We start from the raw sequence: 18,345 nt of genomic DNA on the forward strand, positions 1-18,345 counted from the left end.
GTTCAGTAAAGCAATCTATTGAGCCGTGGTTTAAAATACAAAAAAAACAACAACAAAATAGTGAAATTATTTCCAGTAGCTCATAATTGTTCTGAAATAAAAGAGAAATTCAGAAAGATATCTTTGAATGTTTGTGCACCTGTTATATCTCCAGCTGCAGCCGGGCATCAGTCTGGGAATGGGCACCACTGTGGAGGTTTTCCTCACCATGCAGCTTGTGGTGTGCATCTTCGCCGTGACTGATGAGAGGAGAAACGGACGCCTGGGATCTGCTGCCCTATCCATTGGCTTCTCCGTCACCATTGGACATCTCATGGGGGTAAGACACATGGAAACATATCAAATAACAATTCAATATTTAAAAACCCAAATGCAGTAACGAGTGTCTTGTGTTGTAGATGTACTACACCGGTGCTGGAATGAACCCTGCCAGGTCCTTTGCCCCTGCTGTGCTCTTCAGGAACTTCATCAACCACTGGGTAAGACCTGGACATTGAATATTGTTGATAATAAAAGATTTTTAAAAAAGCAGGAATCATAACTGAAAGAATACTGTGTTACCTAAAGCTGATGTTTGTTGCCTGCAGGTGTACTGGGTCGGGCCAATGATAGGAGGTGCAATGGGCGCCCTTCTGTACGATTTCATGCTGTTCCCACGCATGAGGGGTCTGTCCGAGCGCCTGGCCACACTGAAGGGCAGCCGGCCCCCAGAGAGTGAGACCCAGCAGGACACTCGCGGGGAGCCCATCGAGCTCAAGACGCAAGCCCTATAAACCTGCCCCTACCCCCTTCTCCGACTGGGGCCGAGGGATGAGGGACAAGGCCCTGAGCTACGCCAACCCCACCTCCACTACCGCCCCATGCCTTCACACAACATCGCACAAGACTAACTCAAATACTCACATCTAGACTAACACATGATAAGATTTTTTCCAGTGCCACTGTAAAAACCGAACACACAAACAAACAGGTTCACAACCTTCAACCTCAACACACAACAAGACTCCTCTACCCCCCAGTCCTCACTCTGTATTCTGAACTGGACATTGTGTTTTTGATAAATGGTGACCAGAGCCTGAACCAGCAGCCGCCTCGTCTTCCCCCCTCCCCCCCCCTCCCCCGCCCGCCTGCTTCCTCCTCTCAGCCAAGCCAGAGCGTGGAAACCCTGAAATTAGGCAGATAGGTTTAGGGAGGCAGGTGTTGCAAAGGGGGGACGACAGAGACCAGGATGAGGGTGAGGCGGGGATGTGGGAATGATATAAGAAGGGTAAGAGGGCATGGGGCAGGTGAGGGTGAAGTAAAGGGGTGGGGGTTGGGGTTTGGGTAGGGTAGAGAGGGCAACACTCTGGGTTTGTGGTCGTTTCAAGTTGGGTTAGACCAGTGAAGATGGGCATGCTTTTCATTATTCATCTGAATTTATCTCCATTTTAGTTTTTTTTTTAGGTTCATTTTGTTTTCTGCACTTCAGACACAAGACGTGGATGTATGATACCATTAGATTTTACCAGGGTTTCAATATTTTCAATCACTACATTTTATCTGTGGGTTTGTGTTTGTGTGTGCGTGAACACCTCTTCAGCATGTGTGTGTGTGTGTGTGTGTGTGTGTGTGTGTGAGAGTGAGCGTGTGCATGTGTGTGCGCCTGCCTGCCTGTGTGTATGAGTGTGTTTTGCAAGTGAGTGTGTATATGTGTGTATGTGTGATCAAGATTGCAGATACAGTACATTTTATTTCGTTTTATTTTCATTACCGCTCTCCTGTTTCGTTCCATTAACTGTGTTCATTTCGTCATCAATTTTTAAGACATGATCATTTCTCCTCCCCTCACTGTGGTATTTGCTATGATATTCATTTTTACATAAACCATCTGCTTTTTTGTTCTGAACCAGCGCAAAGGAAATGTTGTATCCCAGACTTTGATAGTAGGTCTGCTAAATGCAGATCGGCTGTGCAAGCTTTACATTGAGTCTCCTTTTATTATTTGATCCTTACTGGGAGCACAAGGTGTTTCAATAAACATTTCAATGGATACATGGTTTGAGTCATTTTTGTTCCTTTAAAAAGGTACTATTTTGTGGCGTTATGCAAGGCATGAAGGAGAAATATAAGCTGCAATAAATTATTTTGTCCAGGAGAGGGCGAAAAGAGCTCATATTAGACTCTCACATTTAAATAATTTCAGGGGAACCTGAAAGATTTATGGACAAATATGATTTTTAAAATGTAAATAGTTCACAGTGATATGTGCGCTTTAAGACAAATATAATAGATTACATGTAGTTTGAGGTATGTAGGGTGATGTAGTTAAGGGAGGGGTTGTTGGGATAAAACAGGGTTCACCCAAAGGCGGACTATAGCTCGTGTTTGATAAGAAACATTTATCTCCCACGGTCTTCTGTTCTTGTGCATCACAGCTGATAAACTATAGCATGACTCCACCTCAAGAGCCCTAACACAACAAAGACAATTAAATAATGAGTCTGGTTATGTTCTACATCTTTCTTAAGGTCAACAAATCCCATGAAACAAAACAATAATGAATTAATTCTGCTATCAAGTAGTGTATGCAGCCAACATTTTCAATTAGCAGCTGGTTAGCTTAGCTTAGCTTAGCTTAGCTTAGCTTAGCACAAAGACTGGAAACAGCTAAACTGGCTCTGTTCAAATGTATCACCTACCAGCTCCTGTAAAGCTCACTAATGATCACCTTACTGTTGATATTGCTCGTTAAAAAGCTACAAGCAATTTGTTGTCTTACAGGGGGTTATATGCCAGACTGTTTCTAAGATGTTACCCGGCAACTGGAGGTTATCAGCATAAAACCATCGTTTATTTTGCGACTTTGTTTTAAGAAAACCAACAAGATATCAATTATTTTTATTGAGCAGGCCTACTGGCTGCAGCTTTTTATTAACCGTACAGACTGATTGGTTACAATCTTCTTAGCGTATTCTCTGAAATGTTGAACTATTCCTTTAATCAATATGGCCTTCAACTCAACACATTTACCAGTACATCATTGTAAAGTATGTCAAGGACACAATAATTGTCTCATATGACTCATGTGTGACTCCTCCAGGCTCCTGGTAGTCTCATGCAGCGGCTGTTTTTAACCACAATTATTGTAATTCAACCACACTCGGAAAACGTCTTCGAAATATTTATTTTGCATATTTGTTTTAAATGGGATGTATGGCTTGGTTTAGGACTTTACTAAGGTGGCACCACAGCACCATGAGACTCCAGTATCATCGCTGAAGCATCGGTCTGTATTCTGCAGCTGGGAGAAAAACAAAACAAAGAAACAACTCTGACCAGTACAATGGGCTGGAAGAAGAGCTCGGTCCTGACACTGGCGTATACTGCATCGCTCTATTTCTCTCTCACTCAACTCGCACACAGAGACACCAAATACACCCAACACACATTCAGTAACAACATCACCTACAGCCAAACACTTACTTGATATGTATTGACAACTCCAAAAGTTATGGGTAAAAGAAAAAAGCCTAATAAGCCGCTGTAGAAATTTTATTTGATGACTTGTTGTGTTTAAAGTGTTAACAAAAGCTTTCTCTCAGAAGCAATAGAAAAACAAAATACCAGTGATGTCCACCTTATAATGCTCATCCTTTATCATTATAAATGCATATTCTGTTAAACTGTGATCATCACCGTGTAATGACTTGCCAGCGGTCGACAAAAGGAACAAAAGGAGCACAATAAACATTTGAGAATAGTGACTAGTAAAAATGACAAACTGAACCAGGTGGAGAGAGAGAGAGAGAGAGAGAGAGATATTTAAGGCCATAGACAGAAAGGTAACCTTGAAGAGGAGGTAATTGGACCTTTGTTTCTGAAAGAAGAACTGGCTCTCAGCTTGGCTAATATCCAGCATTCAGCTCAGTACCTTTAGAGAAACTGCAGCCGCAGCATCATGTCAAACAGACATATTTCTTATTTACCTGTCCACTCTCCAGCAGTAAGATAGAAATGTCCAGATAACTAGTCGTCTCATTCCAGTCGCTGACGTTTGCCACGTATGAAAAACATTCAGATCGTATGCTGATGACAGTAGCAATAGAACATTTTCATCAACTATAACAACAATAATAATTATATATATATAAAAAACAGGAATGAGAGTGATTTCTTAAAGCCCTTTTGATTACATCACACTCTCTCCCTGGTTATCCAGTCTCATCCTGAAGATGTCACAGGTCAACAGTCACGCTGCTTTGAATCATCAGTCCGGCAGCTGCAGCTCCACTCAGAGTTGCTCACTGCATGCGGTCGGGCTGGTGCAGAGGGTAGTGGAGGAAGGCCTGCGGGACGGCAGACATGGCGGTGAGTGCAGCCAGAGGAGGATGGATGGCAGCCGGAGGGGTCGGGGATGCGGTAAGATTGGGTGCTGGCGTGCCGGGGGAGAAGCTGTAGCTGAGGTAGCCAGCGGAGGGCGACGGTGAAGGGGCGTAGGGGTACTGCTCCAGTCCTGTGGGGGCGTAGTGGCTATAGGCGGAGCTGTAGTCCAGGTAAGGGGAGGCGAGTGCCGCTGCTGTGGGGCTGAGCTGGGACTGCAGCAGCAGGCTGGGCTGGAGGAAAGCCTGGGGGTAGACGTACTGCTGGGCGAGCCTGGACAGAGAGAGATACAAGGGTTAAAGATGAAATGATCAGTCAATTAACTGATTAGTGGAGCAACAGAACATTCATCAGCAACCATTTTGATAATAGATTTATTATTTTTGTCATTTCTTTAGCCAGAACATAAAATAGTTCTTCTAAAATTAGAATATCTTCAGGTATACTTTGATCGTAAACTGAACGATTTCTTGACTGTTGGTCGGACAAAACAAGCTGTGAGCTACCGGGCGCCCCGTCACCGACATGGTGCACAGATATGGAAAGCTAAAAGACATGTCGCTATCTATTCAAAGTATTTCAACTTGTGTATGTTGTTTTTAGACTGTATATATTTAGTTTGATTATTTTGGTACTTTTATATTGTTATATCTCTGTATATATATATATGACTTTTTGCTAATGTATTCTGTTTGTACAGTTACACGAGGCCTATAAATTATAAAGACAATATTTATGCTAAGCTAAGAATAAAATATAATATAGAAAGAAATGACACACACAGGACTGACCATCTCTGTGCCTGAATATCAGACAACAAACGTCTGCAAAATCCGATTCATGTGTGTTCAGAGGGATCATTTGGTGTGAGATCTATGATTATTAAGTGTTATTTAAACAACAACAACCGGAGACAGACAAACAGCCAGCAGCTGCATGTTTAAACATGAACGAACCGACTGCAATTTCTTTAGTAACCTTTTCTTTATATCTCAAGATTAAAAACTTGAAACTATAAAAGGTGTCCTCCTCTTCCTCCTTTAAGAGCAATTATCAGCACTGTTGCCTTAAAATAGACCTTCTCCCTTGTGTTTAAGTTTAATTAGCACACTGCCTGAGAAATGTTTGAAAAAGGAACACTTTGTTCCAAATAAAATATCACCCGCTCAAAAACAAAACCCCTAAATAACCAGAACTTACTTGTAATCACACACACACACACACACACACACACACACACACACACACACACACACACACACACACACACACACACACACACACACACACACACACACACACACACACACACACACACACACACACACACAGTTGATACTCTGAGCTACAGCAATAATGAGAGAAAAAAGAGCTCTACTGTCCTCCTGTATCCACTCATGCCCTTGCCTGAGGCTGCCCACTTAACCTGAACTGCCTCAGTTACATCTGGCAAAAGCAACAGCGATCATATCAGAGGAACTGGGTTATGCTGCTTAAGTAAAAACAACAGAACATGACAGAGTTTAACACTTACACTCCCGTGATCTGACAGTAACCTTATCACTCTGGACAGGTGATCAGAGCTGCTGCTTACCGGTAAACAGAGCCAGAGCAGGGATCAGGTGTGCTTTCACAACAAATAGTGCGACTGGGTCTGTTCACACCCACACTGCTGTATACACAACACACACAGGAACACACCAGTATGTACAGTATGAATGCCAACATGTTCCCATATGACCCACATTCTAGTTTTCAACTTATTTAACCTTACTGTGTGCAACTGAGGAACCCTAAAATCCTCCTCGACACACATTTCTGTGTCTGCTTGTTTTCGTTGAAGCCAAACTACATGCTACTTATTTTCAGTGAAATATGAACGGAGTTTTTATGAGTCTGTATAAAATGGACAACTGTAAGATGTATTGTGCATCATGTTTTGTGGTAGAACCACATCAGCCACAGTAAGACTGTGAAAATGGGTTGTCAGGACCGTTACAGGAAGCCTGGCCAAGAAAGCATCACCGTGACGAAAAGGGAAACCTGTAGACTAACGACATACAACAACACGTTAAGTCAAAACACAGCTGAAGCTAACATCAGCCCCCTCCTCGACCCCTCTGTATCCCATCTCCCCTCACTTGAGCTCCGTCAGTCTCTCCCGGAGCAGAAGTGCAGCGTCATTCCCACGGCTGTGTGCCGCTGCCTGCTTGTGCACCGGCCTGACTGATTCAATGTGACAGCGGCATCGTACGAGAGGGAGCTGCGCCTCGCCTCTCTCCTCCCCGTGCCTGGCAACATTGCTGGCTGTCAAACACACATTTATATATACAGTACACACACACACACACACACACACACACACACACACACGCAAACGCAAACATTCACATCAATTACAAAGCACCCATGCAGAAAAAGTGAACATCCAAGTCTGAAAAGAAAATATAATACACTTAAAAAGGTTGTGTGTAGTCAGTTAAGCAGCTTAGAAGAGGATGTGGATGTGTGTGGATGTGTGTGTGTGTGTGTGTGTGTGTGTGTGTGTGTGTGTGTGTGTGTGTGTGTGTGTGGCGAGTGGGGGGTTCAGGCATAGCAGGGCTAATTGGCGCAGCTGTAAGGGTGTACGCTCACTAACAGACCCATGAGAGCAGAATAACCTCCACAGACTCCCTCCCCTCGCTGGGTTCACTCCCTCACTGACGGCTTCCTCTGCACTCCCCCTCACCGTCCTTCCTCAAAACCAGGCGGCGGGATAAAAGAGATAGGATGTACTGTATAAAAAGAGGGTCGAGGTCGGGACTCCTTGGGCGAGGAGTGAGCGGGAGGGAGAGATGCTGAGAGGTTAAGGATCAGCCATCATATCCCTCACGCCTTAGGACAGCCACGCTTTTAATAGTTCAGATCAGAGATGTGAGGAGGGTGAGTCAGTCAAAGAGACAAACTCATGGAGACGCACACACATGACCCTCTGTCCTCTCTCAATACACACACTCACACTCATTCACACGCACACACACACACGCACACACGGCTTGAGGGAGGGTGAGAGACGGAAAGGCCAACATCAGAGCTGGACACTCAGCTCTCATGTCAGCAAGCAGTAAGACATTTGTATTAACACTTTAATACAAACAAGGCTGCGTGATGTTGGGAAAATGTACAATAAGCGACATGTTCACGGAATATTTGATGGCAGTGAAAGTCATCGTCATTTCAATATGTTTCAGATCGTATGTGCTAAAAGTATAAACCCTACAAACTAAGATTTTCAGTGTGACGTAATCTAAATAATCTGATGTTCACACATTTAAAAACATCCAGTTCTGAACCATCAACAAGAAACTAATGTAGAAAAAGATCTGGTATTAAAGGTTTATCAAGTTATAAGTTTATTAAACATCACTTCTGCAACACTTCAATCTAACTTCCTTTAAAAAGAAGTTACAAACCGTATATAAAAACTTAATTATGCATTATAATGTAGCTGAAAGCAGTTATAATTATAAACTCTGTAACTTGTATAAACACTTAATATCTTTTAGGCATGCAGTTGTCTTCATACAACATATGTGCTGCATGAAACACAACATATTAAGTATTTAAACATGCCTGTGAATGATTTGCACATGTGTATTAACAGTTAATAATTACTTTATAACACACTGTGAGGATTTGTTTGCGAGTAATCATAAAACATTGTGTACGATTGTAGCAACATGTCGTCGACAAACACCTAGAAACATCCTCATATCTGCTTACAACTATAGTATAATGTGAGAATGAACAATTTATGAAGTGTTAATATACTGCATGCTAATGCTAAATGCTTACTCATTACTGGCAGTTGACAGGTTTTTTACTGTGAACCTGCAGGCACGTGAAGTGTACATGAAGTGTTGAGTTAGCCTGACATGCTAGCAGCTCATTAAAAGTCGGCATCAATCTAAATTTCTATATTTTTAGGCGCAGTATCAGTTTAGGCTCCAACAAAGTACTGAAATCAGGGAGCAGGAGCTGAAATTAGAGTTAAAATGCACATCACAAAACAACAAAGAGGAAAAAGTGGAGAGGAAAAAAATATAAATGGAGATCAAAATGTGTGTCAACTAACAACTGAACAACACGGGAGCTTTCTGTGCTATGAAAAGCTTCCAACATGACCTTTTTTTCATTGTTTTTCAAATTAGGCTTTCATGCGACAAAAGTGCCTCTCCTAATTGGGTCCCTGGATAAGAGAAATATACACTTGAGGATTCCCCGTCTACCTAAAACCCCCCCTCGACAGACAGATAAGAGTGATAACTTCAGGCTGAGACAGAGAGATAATGTAGAGGGGGAGGAAGGCAGCCTGAGAGTGAAAAGAATCAGAGACGTGCTGTAGAGAGTAAACGGTCGGGGATGTATGAAAGGAGTCCACATGTCGTGTTTTAGGTTTCACTGACGAACATTTTTCACTCGACCATAAATCTATCTACCACCGGCCCTAAAGCTTCACTGCACCCAGACACAACTATGCCCAGCCACAGGTGTGCTGTTAGTCTGTCTCCCCCCCACCCCCCACCCTTCCTCCCACGGCTTCAACAGGAAGTACTGCCGCCCCCCACCATAAACCACACATCCATCTCCTTTCTTCCTCTCAAAGAAATAAACACCAGAATGTATTTTTGAGAAAAATTAATTTCACTTGTGCCAAGCAGGGACGTTGGGTGCTAAAGGCAGACAGCAGGCAGCCATGGGCGACAGACGCACTCCCCCGCCCTCCCCCGAATGAGAACAGCTCTCCCCTCCTCCCCCATGATTCAGCTGTACCTTAAAGCCACATTTGGCTTCAGCACGTCCTCTGTCCTCTTAAAACTTAAAGCAAATACGCAGAAGCAGCAGACGGAGCTGTGCTTTGTTTGAGTTTGTTTTTGTTATTTGCGGTTTACTGTGTGAGTGGCAGACCCTGAAGCCCCCCCCCCGGGAGCCCCACAGCGGTGAAGACGCAGGGCAACAAAAGACCTGCGGACATATCTATAGATAGATCTCATATTGACATTTAAAGGAATAGTTTGATATTTTGCTACCAGTTAGATGCAAAGATCTGCAAGATATCTCATAAACATGAAGCCACAGCGTGCCGGTTAGCTTAGCTGGCAAAACAACTGCACACAGAGGAAAACAGCTAGCCTGTCCCAAAGTAACAAACTCCACCTGACGGCTAGTCTAAAGCGCACTAATTAACACGTTATATCAACATTATGTGTTAATAAGAGAGCTTTAGAGGAGTGATTAGGAGGATTTGGTTTTGACAGAGTGGGCTCTAACCAGGGATTCTACAGATGTATGTATGTATGTATGTATGTATGTATGTATGTATGTATGTATATATATATATATATATATATATATATATATATATATATACACACATTATATTAGTGCTGATTGATTATCACTTGACACATAATTGTAGGAAAAGATTCAAACCCACATCAGGACCGATATTGACCTTATTAATCGAGCATTGGCCAAAGTCTCCTGTTCTTTATCAGCTGCACAGGACAGTTTAAAACATAAGTTATAGCTTGTCCCTAAAATAAAAGTCCTTCACTTTGCCAAGAAATGTCTGAATCTGACTGCAGTCATACTGATCATGTCAAACACACATCCAGCCTCAGAGCAGAGGGATCTGAGTTTAACAGATGCGCCCTTTGCATGTACTAAAACTAAAAAATATAAAGATTTGTGTGGCTGTGTAGTTTATTCAACCCTTATTTAAACATGCAATGTGTGTCTATTTAGAGGAATTAAACCATAGAGGGATGCCAATTCAATTTAAATAGTCAATATTACCTCAAGTCTCCTTTAGACAAAGAAGAGACATTGTTTACAGACCTTCATGTACAATGCTGTACACTTGACATGTAGGTGGAGAGACAAATAACAAGAGACAGTAAATGAACAGTTTCCTGTAAGGACAACATCTTGCAGCTGTGCGGGTCCTGAGATCTCCTGAGGTTACGGTTGTTGGTATCGCTTCTTCTTCTACAACAGATTTTCCCCCAAATACACCAACAAACAAACAAACTGACTCAAGATACATAATACACAGATTTGTCCCTCCGACTGTTGTGTTGAAAAGGAAATTCAATACTTCCAGACAAACTGAATATCGTTACGGACTGTCCTTTAAAGATGTCACCTCAGACTCTCATTTCTATGTTCTGATATTTCATTGACTCAATGATGAATCAATTAAGATTAATTGATTGGGCAAGTTTCTAACATTTGAACTGTAAGGTTGATGGCAAAACCCTTTATCAATTAAGTTCTCTCCACTCTCAAAATAAGTCTGCAGTCAGCTCACGAAGTGCAAACTAAAATATTTTTGTCATTTTAATTGATTCATTGTAAAAATTGTCAAAAGAAATACTCATCACTTATTCAAAAGTTTTATCTAACAGCCCAAACCCCCCAAAAATATCCACTTTAAAATAAAAATCCTAAATAAAGAGACAGTTTAAACATCTGTAACAAACATCTTAATGCTTAAATGCGCAGATGTTTCCACACTGATAGAGTGCCACTGTCCGAGTGTGTTCGTTAGTTAGTGTGCCAGGTGACGTTTCCGCCTCTTTTGTTTCAGTTTGCGTTGTGTCAAAGCTGTGACTCTTCCTGGAAGCGGAGATTAAAGCTCTTTCTGCTTCCAATGTCCAATTTAACAGCGGGAGATTTTCAATCAACCAGTCATCACTCATTCATAGACTCATCTGGGTCAGCCTCAATTCCCTCGTCACTCATTCAGAAATTGAGGACTGCAATATTAATAGCACTCCGAACAGTTGAGGTTTTTAATGGACTTCTCTGCAGCCGCAGGATCAGAAGTTGTCCTCCTGCTGAAAGTCAGTGTGAAGAGCCATTTTCCCCAAAATACCACATTGTACATATTCCTTAAAAGCACCTCTAAAATATAGAAGATCCAAACTTTTTAATCAACTAAAGACCAAAACATGTTTTGCACTCTTTTCCCCAAAGAGCAGATATTTCATTGTGAAAGTCACGCCCACATACACAGAACAACAGACAGCTGTGTGACGGGTTGACAATATCCTCGTCTAAGAAAGTCAAGCCTCAGGAGGTGTTGTTGGGTTTGACCGGCAGTGTCTGTAACAGCCCTGAGAATGAATCATCCTCCATTTTTAAATCAGGAACTGACGCATTAAGGAAATCTTAATGCGTCAGTTCCTGATTTAAACATGTAGGAGGTTCCTGATGTTCACACTGAAACTCAGGGAAACTGGATGCGGACGCAGAACTTTCCTCACATGTGGATTACAGGGAGTTTCCAGGCAAGTCAAGTTCCTGAGAAAACCCCCCAGCAACACCCACAATGCCACTGTTTCGGCTCTCCGGTACATTAGGAGTAGGCAACATGAAAAGAATCCTTTGTTACGGTGGATGTCATTTTATAATGCAATGTTGATATATATTGTGGTAGTACATTCTTCTGGAAAATCAATTGAGAGACTGTTTTGAATTAAATCAGACAGGAACGTCTGTTTTTGATTCATCCAGCAAATGAAACATCTGACAAATCGAGGTACCTCCGAACATTTAGGGCTGCAACAAGGAGATATATTCTTACTTTGTCCGGCCAACAGTCTAAAAACCAAAGATATTTGTGCAAATATGACAAACATAAGCATGAAACCAGTGAATGTTTGGAAACTAAATGATTAATGGATGATCAAAATACCGATAGTTGCCCGATTGATAATGACTAATTGTTGCAGGTCAAATAACATTGCTGCAAAACTCATTGCCATGAAGCAATCCTGATCGTTGATTTGCATCTTTGCCTACAATGATTCCCAACATCTTAAATATAAACTTGTGATCCCTCATCGCAGGTCGTCTACGTGTCGTGAGCTGGTACATCGAAGAGAGGTTTTCCCTTCTCAGGTTGTTTGATTTAAATCATTTCTAGAAGTCTGAAGAGGTGAAACTACACAGTATCTCACAACCAGAGATTAAATTAATACAAATAATTCTGTGTTACAGAAATATTTTTACTATTTCTTTGCTGCTCATCTTGCGTCCCTATATTCTGCACGACTGCAACTCTACAGATGCACGCACATGTGTTCAGGCCGTGTTGTACTTTAAGAAAAAGGTTTGCATCAAGACGCCTATGCTAGCTGTGTGTTACTGAAAAAGGAGAAGACAACCGAGTCTTTCTTCAACTTCCTTAACTTATTATTCACAAACATCCTTCTCCATCAGGAGAAAACAAAAGCTGTTTTTGTGGTCCCCATGTGGTACTGTATCTCAGTGGCCGCTGCAGCCCTAATGTGTAGTTACATTTATTAGACCTACATCTGTAACCCCTTAACGCAGAACTATGAGTTAAGCTTGTGACCCCCTGCCTAATACACTCAGAGATATTAAATGGATATGATATGATGTCTCTGCGTGCATGAACATGAAGAGAAAAAAAAAGAGATGAGAGATAATGGCAGCAGTGCATGCGTGTGTGAAGAAGAAAGAGAGAAGGGATGCAGGGAAGTTTGACTAAATAGCTTGTTGCCTCAGTAAAGCCCAAGTCATGCGTGAGAGAAATTCAGAATTGAGCTTCTTGTGTGTTTAATGGCCCAGAAAGACAGAGAGAGACAACAGCAGACACAATGTTATGTACAGATACAGATATGTGTGCAGGGCTGAACACATCTTTGAAAGCATCTTTTCTGTTGGCTGCGATGCCTTTATTTCCTTCCCTTTCTTTCACATCGCAGAGTGGCATTAACAACCACAACCCGAGTGGAGAACAGGAGCGAGTGCTCGCAAATGTCAAGGACGGAGGAGTGAGATGTATTGTGTTGAGGAGGAGGAGGCAGGTATAAGAGAGAGGTGGAAATAGAGGTATTGATTCTTCTCAGTCTTACCCATATTGCCTCTGAGCCCATGTAGGATGGACTTGCTGAACTCCAACAGAGAGACCTGCAGACAAAGAAAAAAGAGAGGCAGCAGTGAAGATGGATATTTTAGCTACCGGCTGTACAGACAACGAGAGAGACGGGCAGATAAGGACAGAGCTGATTCTCTGCCTCAACGTCTCAGATGTTAGCATGCATACAGAGGTATCCGTTATTCCCTGAGCATACACACATGCTCTATTGAACACAAACATCTGTGACCTCTCTGCCTCCAGAGTTCACCAGGAATCAGCTGAGGCTGAGTAAGAAAGGAGAAACGCATCCTCCTCCTCTGACTTTATGTCAACATTCCTCCAGCTATTCATTCCTCTGTCATTCCTCCTTTCACTGTACAGCCTCGACTCCATTAGCAGCCCTGTTTTGTACATACAGTATGTCTAAATGCACATCTTATTTCTTCACCAGCACAAAGAGGAGAAAGACACACTGTTATTTCCTGCTGTTAACAGTCCCATCCCCTCCTGCTCTTCTCATTCTCTCCCTCTCCTATTCTCTCTCACACACAATAACAAAATACCAAGCACTGCCATCTCCCATCAGCTGCATGCTCGGGGAGTTGTGTCGCAGCACTGGCCCCGGAATAAGGACACACAGTCAGTTGTTGTTGGCGCCTGTGTTTGTCAATCACACCTCCACTCGGTGGTATTTCAGCCAGCAAGCTTTTAAATAGAGCGGCGAGGGAGAGCTTGCCGTCAAGGTCTGGTGTGCAGCGAGACGTCGGAGGGGAAGCACGAAGCGTGTGTGCTGGTGGTTAACACTGAAAAAGCCCAGCGGCATGAAAGCTGTGCCTTAAATCAAGTACACATAGAGTGAATATATTGGTGGGAATGAGCACAGAATGAAAGGAGCATACCAGTGGTTGTGCATGTTATATCCCACTGAACTCAAATGTGTACACATATTCATCGGTCTTTAGATTGATATCCTATCTTCCAGGAAGCTGTGGGCTTATATTCATTTCAGTGCAGCATGAAAACCATCTTGCAGAGACTCAACCATCACCAGCTGCCTTTATTCTTTCATCAAAGTAAAGACTATCATCTTTTAATAATGTGTTGCAAGCCGGAATATGTTTGATCATTTTGCTTGTGATTTCCTGCACTTGTGGGATGGTGCGATATTTGAAATGTGAAAGCCAAAATCTGAACACCAGACCCAATTCATGCAGGAATCTATTAGATTCATCCAAAGACATCCACTGTTGTGACAGGTTTAGCCTACCCAGAACATGCAGTAGTTTGTGAATTCAGTATCTTTGACCTAAACATACAGAAAACTTTACTGCAGCGGACTAAAGTTCTTGAGTAACTACATATTTGTGATCTGGGTAGGAACCAATGGGGCCGAGTGCCACAGACTGGGTGATGAAGCCAGAACGTATTCAGAGAAGGACGACTAATACATTGTTGGTTTTGGTGTTTTTGTGGTATTTTTTACAATAAAAAAGTAGAATATCAACGGCCTTATGCTTTACATGATTTGCAGGTGTTTGTGCAAGAAAAGCCTTCTGTTATGATCCTGTACATCCTGTGTGTTTGGCAGAGACATAACACTTACTTGTCTGTGAGCTGCGAGGCTTTGCTCCCAGGTACGCCAAGTTCACGTTGGCCTTCCTGCCGTCGATGATGGGGTTTGCGTCTTTGCACGCTCGCTCTGCTGCTCCCCTGTCCACCATGGTCACCTGTTGAAGATGCCACAGCGTTACTGATTAATTATCACTCTTTAAGCTACATAACTGCATGTGAAAGCTTCTCTATCCAGTGTTAAAGGAGTGATTGATGAAGCAACAGACCCGGGGGGAGGGGGGAGAGGGGGGGGCCTAAGGTAGCTGATGTCCTTGTCTCTCCTCAAATGATTCAATCACTTCGCTAAATACGTGAGGAGACACTGACTCCACAACATGAAGACAGCCATCAGTGTGTTTTAATGCTTCCGGTGGAGCTTATGTAGGAGGCAGATTTTTTTTTTCTTCCAGACTGGGCTGCCAAGGATGAGATACTGGAATCTACCTTGAGGGAGTGAGTTAAGGAGTGGGCAGATAGCAGTGGGAAGGGGTGGTGAAGGTTAACACACACACACACACACACGCACGCACGCACGCACACAGTGCATTTACATTTAATACGGAAAGTAAAACTGCCCCCGCTTGCTTTCGTTTCGCAGCATCAGACTCTGGACTCTTGTGCAAACAGAGGCAGCGGATGGTTTGAGGGTTGAAGAAGCTGCTGCAGGGAATTAAAGACCGCTAAAGGGAAGTGAGGGATGAAATGAGCATGCGGTCCTAAAACAACTCTGGTCGCCTCAGATGATATGCTCACTGGCTATGCAGAGGCAGAGATCATTTGAACTGCTTCATGTCAGTCCAATCCCACATCAATAATCTCTTTCTTTCACACACACAAACTCTCAGTCACTCGTACAAACAACCAAACACAACACATCCTGGTTACTGAGGAGGGGGGGCTGCATGGGAGGAAGTCAAAATGAAACTACTGCAGCCTTATCTTGCAGAGCCAACTGACATGTCACACCTCTGTGACTATCCCCCCTCTCTCCCCCTGTCTCCCTCTCACACACAGCAGAAAGACACATCTGTCCACAGATGCAGCAGCTTATTACCAACTCACTTGTATCCCAGTCTTCCTCTCTTAACACAGTGTTTCCTTATACTCTAGATATAGTGCGTCTCTGTCTGCACACTCATTTGTTGCTCACTTTGGGACTGCAGAGATAATTGATGACACACTTGTAAGAAATAATCTGCTACTCATGCTTCAAGCATGTGACTGCCACCACCAGACACACCACACATGGCTGCTGCTGCTGGAACAAAGTGGCAGTGTGCAGCCTCAAAGGCAATACTAAAGAAAATATAATTAACCATATAGATAAAGTCGCTTCAAACTCATTACTGGCTGCTCCAGACATGATCTAGTGTGTTTCCAGCCCCCTGACTATCCAATTAAAGCTCGAGCGACTGATAAAACCTTAATTAAAGCCAATATTTCACTCTACATGTGTTCATCTCCTCATTTATTCTACCAGAACAGAGGAACTTGAATTAACTCACAAAGCCGTATCCTCTGGACTTGCCCGTCTGTTTGTCTGTGATAACAACCGCCTCGTCGATGTCCCCGAAAGTCTCGAAATATTTCCGAAGTGAAGCGTCGTTGGTGTGATACGGCAACCCGCCGACAAAGATCTTTGTGTAAGTCGTGTCTTTCTCCATGGTGGGGTGCATTATCTCTAACGGAACCCCGAGCAGCTGACCTAGAAACAGCGGTGAACTCATGCGGCTTGTGGAGGCAAAAAAAAAGAGAAATAACACAAAGAAAAAGAAGAAAGCAGCAGAATAACTTTACGCTCCTTGGTCACCGAGAGGCTGTAATAACGAGAAAAGCAGTGTCCATGGTTAAACACGCAGCAGCCTCCAGTTGCATCACATGCAGCTTCTGGATGAGTAGTCCTCCTGACAGGTGTCTCGGAACCTCATGTCTCCTGTCTCGGAGGAAAAAAAGCTAAGTCTTTAAGGCTCGGGAGGCGCGTCTTGTATGCGCCCACTGCGCGTCTAGACCAATAGACGAGCGGTGCGACTTTTCCATTGGCGCATCCCGCCTCCTTACACACACACACACACACACACACACACACACACGTAGCAGCTGCCACTTCTGCCAATAAAATTAAGATATACAGTTGAATGTCATTGTAAACCCTAGCCAAAATATAATTCATAAGAGATTATTTAAATGTAATGCTAAACATGGCTTTGTGGATGAACTGACTAATGTAAATTGGGAGGAGGCGGTGAAACCACAGATCAAAACAGCTCATAGAAAGTCAACAAAAACAAGAAAGAGAAACTGACATTTGTTCAAATTCCAGGACTCAATTCTTGGCAAGATCACTGGTTGAAATTAGATATCACATTCTTCATTTATGATTCTATAAATGAGTAACAGAGGGGTTTCCGCGAGTTAGGGGTTGATCCTGGCTCTGGCAGGGAAACCAGACAGCTTATTGGTGACTCTTGATGATATAAAACAGAAACATTCTGAAGGAATAATTAATACATTTTTAATGAATTGAGGCTCATGTAGATCAAGCAGACAGAGAAATAGTTCAGTCTCCACTTAAGAAGACAGAGACAGCTGTGTAACATGTCAATGTTTGGCGGCCTACCACCACCACCACCACCACTACCACTACCACCACCTACCACTACCACAATTTCTAATCCGTTTCATGTCATCCTGACGGGAACACCTATGTATGTACCAGATCTCATGACAAGGCTTCCAGTAGTTTCCAGTAATTTTCACTACAAACCACAAATGTGAGACTGCGGGTGGCGCTAGATGAATAATCAGAGGCTCACCAAAGTCAGAAGGCTTCATCATCTGGGGAACATGCATGTCTGTGCAAAACTTCATGGCAATCCACCCAGTAGCATAGAAAAGTATAAATCAAACGGTTATAAAACGAAACACTGCAATATTTATACACATAAATTGCATAAAATTAACTCTGCATTAAAAAAAAACAGGTGACACAAAAATGGCCTTAAACTGAAAGTTATCTAAGACTCTGAATGGGCTGACGGGGTTCTGTTCGTCTAACAGCAGCAGCACAGTTGGGACAGCCTGGAGGTGCGAGATCTTTCCATGGGGCGTAAAATCATTAAGAGAAGGGGAAGAAAGTGGGAGGATTTATGACAAAAGCGCTCACAGGAGAGGTGACCAGTTGCAGGAAACAAAAGGCAGATTAAAGCGAGGCTGCAGACGGCAGCACGAACCTCAATTTCACTGCCAGCAGGCAGTTTGAGAGGAAGCTCTCATCTTTTTCAATTCACTTCTGAGGATTTGCCACACAGATGTCCTTCACACTTTATCCCCTCATCATGTCTGTGCCTCCCATCCACACACATACACACTCACCTCCTACTTCATGCAGATTGGCAGACTCCAGTCATCAACTTGTATTTGTGTACCTTGAAAGGTATGTGCTG

The 18,345-nt window shown here is 42.9% G+C and overlaps 2 protein-coding genes across 3 annotated transcripts in view; one reads left to right on the plus strand and one right to left on the minus strand.

Moving 5' to 3' along the window:
• Nucleotides 1–773, plus strand: part of mipb (major intrinsic protein of lens fiber b) — a 1,246-nt gene extending 473 nt beyond the window's left edge. Inside the window, exons 2-4 of the mRNA XM_029435461.1 lie at nt 155–319; nt 399–479; nt 588–773. Of these exons, the coding sequence (XP_029291321.1) occupies nt 155–319; nt 399–479; nt 588–773 (432 nt within the window). The remainder of the gene's footprint in view (nt 1–154; nt 320–398; nt 480–587) is intronic.
• Nucleotides 774–3,144: 2,371 nt separating this feature from the next.
• rbm38 (RNA binding motif protein 38) lies at nt 3,145–16,861 on the minus strand. Of its 2 annotated transcripts, XM_029435459.1 has the most exons (4): nt 16,408–16,860; nt 14,895–15,018; nt 13,287–13,341; nt 3,145–4,632 (listed from the first exon to the last, which is right to left on the minus strand). In XM_029435459.1, exons 1-4 carry the CDS (start codon nt 16,627–16,629, stop codon nt 4,281–4,283), a joined length of 753 nt encoding a protein of 250 aa, XP_029291319.1. In that variant the 5' UTR covers nt 16,630–16,860; the 3' UTR covers nt 3,145–4,280. The 2 variants fall into 2 exon arrangements, with proteins under 2 accessions (XP_029291319.1, XP_029291320.1); XM_029435460.1 differs by lacking the exon at nt 13,287–13,341 and having other exon boundaries at nt 16,408–16,861.
• Between the last annotated feature and the right edge of the window lie 1,484 nt (nt 16,862–18,345).

Source organism: Cottoperca gobio, chromosome 7, assembly GCF_900634415.1.
Source record: "Cottoperca gobio chromosome 7, fCotGob3.1, whole genome shotgun sequence".
NCBI lineage: Eukaryota > Metazoa > Chordata > Actinopteri > Perciformes > Bovichtidae > Cottoperca > Cottoperca gobio.

Bases quoted from the DNA above. Each gene is read 5' to 3' on its own strand.
- rbm38 (XM_029435459.1), bottom strand. From the start codon at position 16,629: ATGAGTTCACCGCTGTTTCTAGGTCAGCTGCTCGGGGTTCCGTTAGAG. The intron at 15,019-16,407 runs GTGAGTTAATTC...CATCTTCAACAG, and splicing joins AGTCCAGAGGATACGGCTTT to GTGACCATGGTGGACAGGGG. The intron at 4,633-13,286 runs GTAAGACTGAGA...CTCTCTGTCCAG, and splicing joins TGGGCTCAGAGGCAATATGG to GCTCGCCCAGCAGTACGTCT.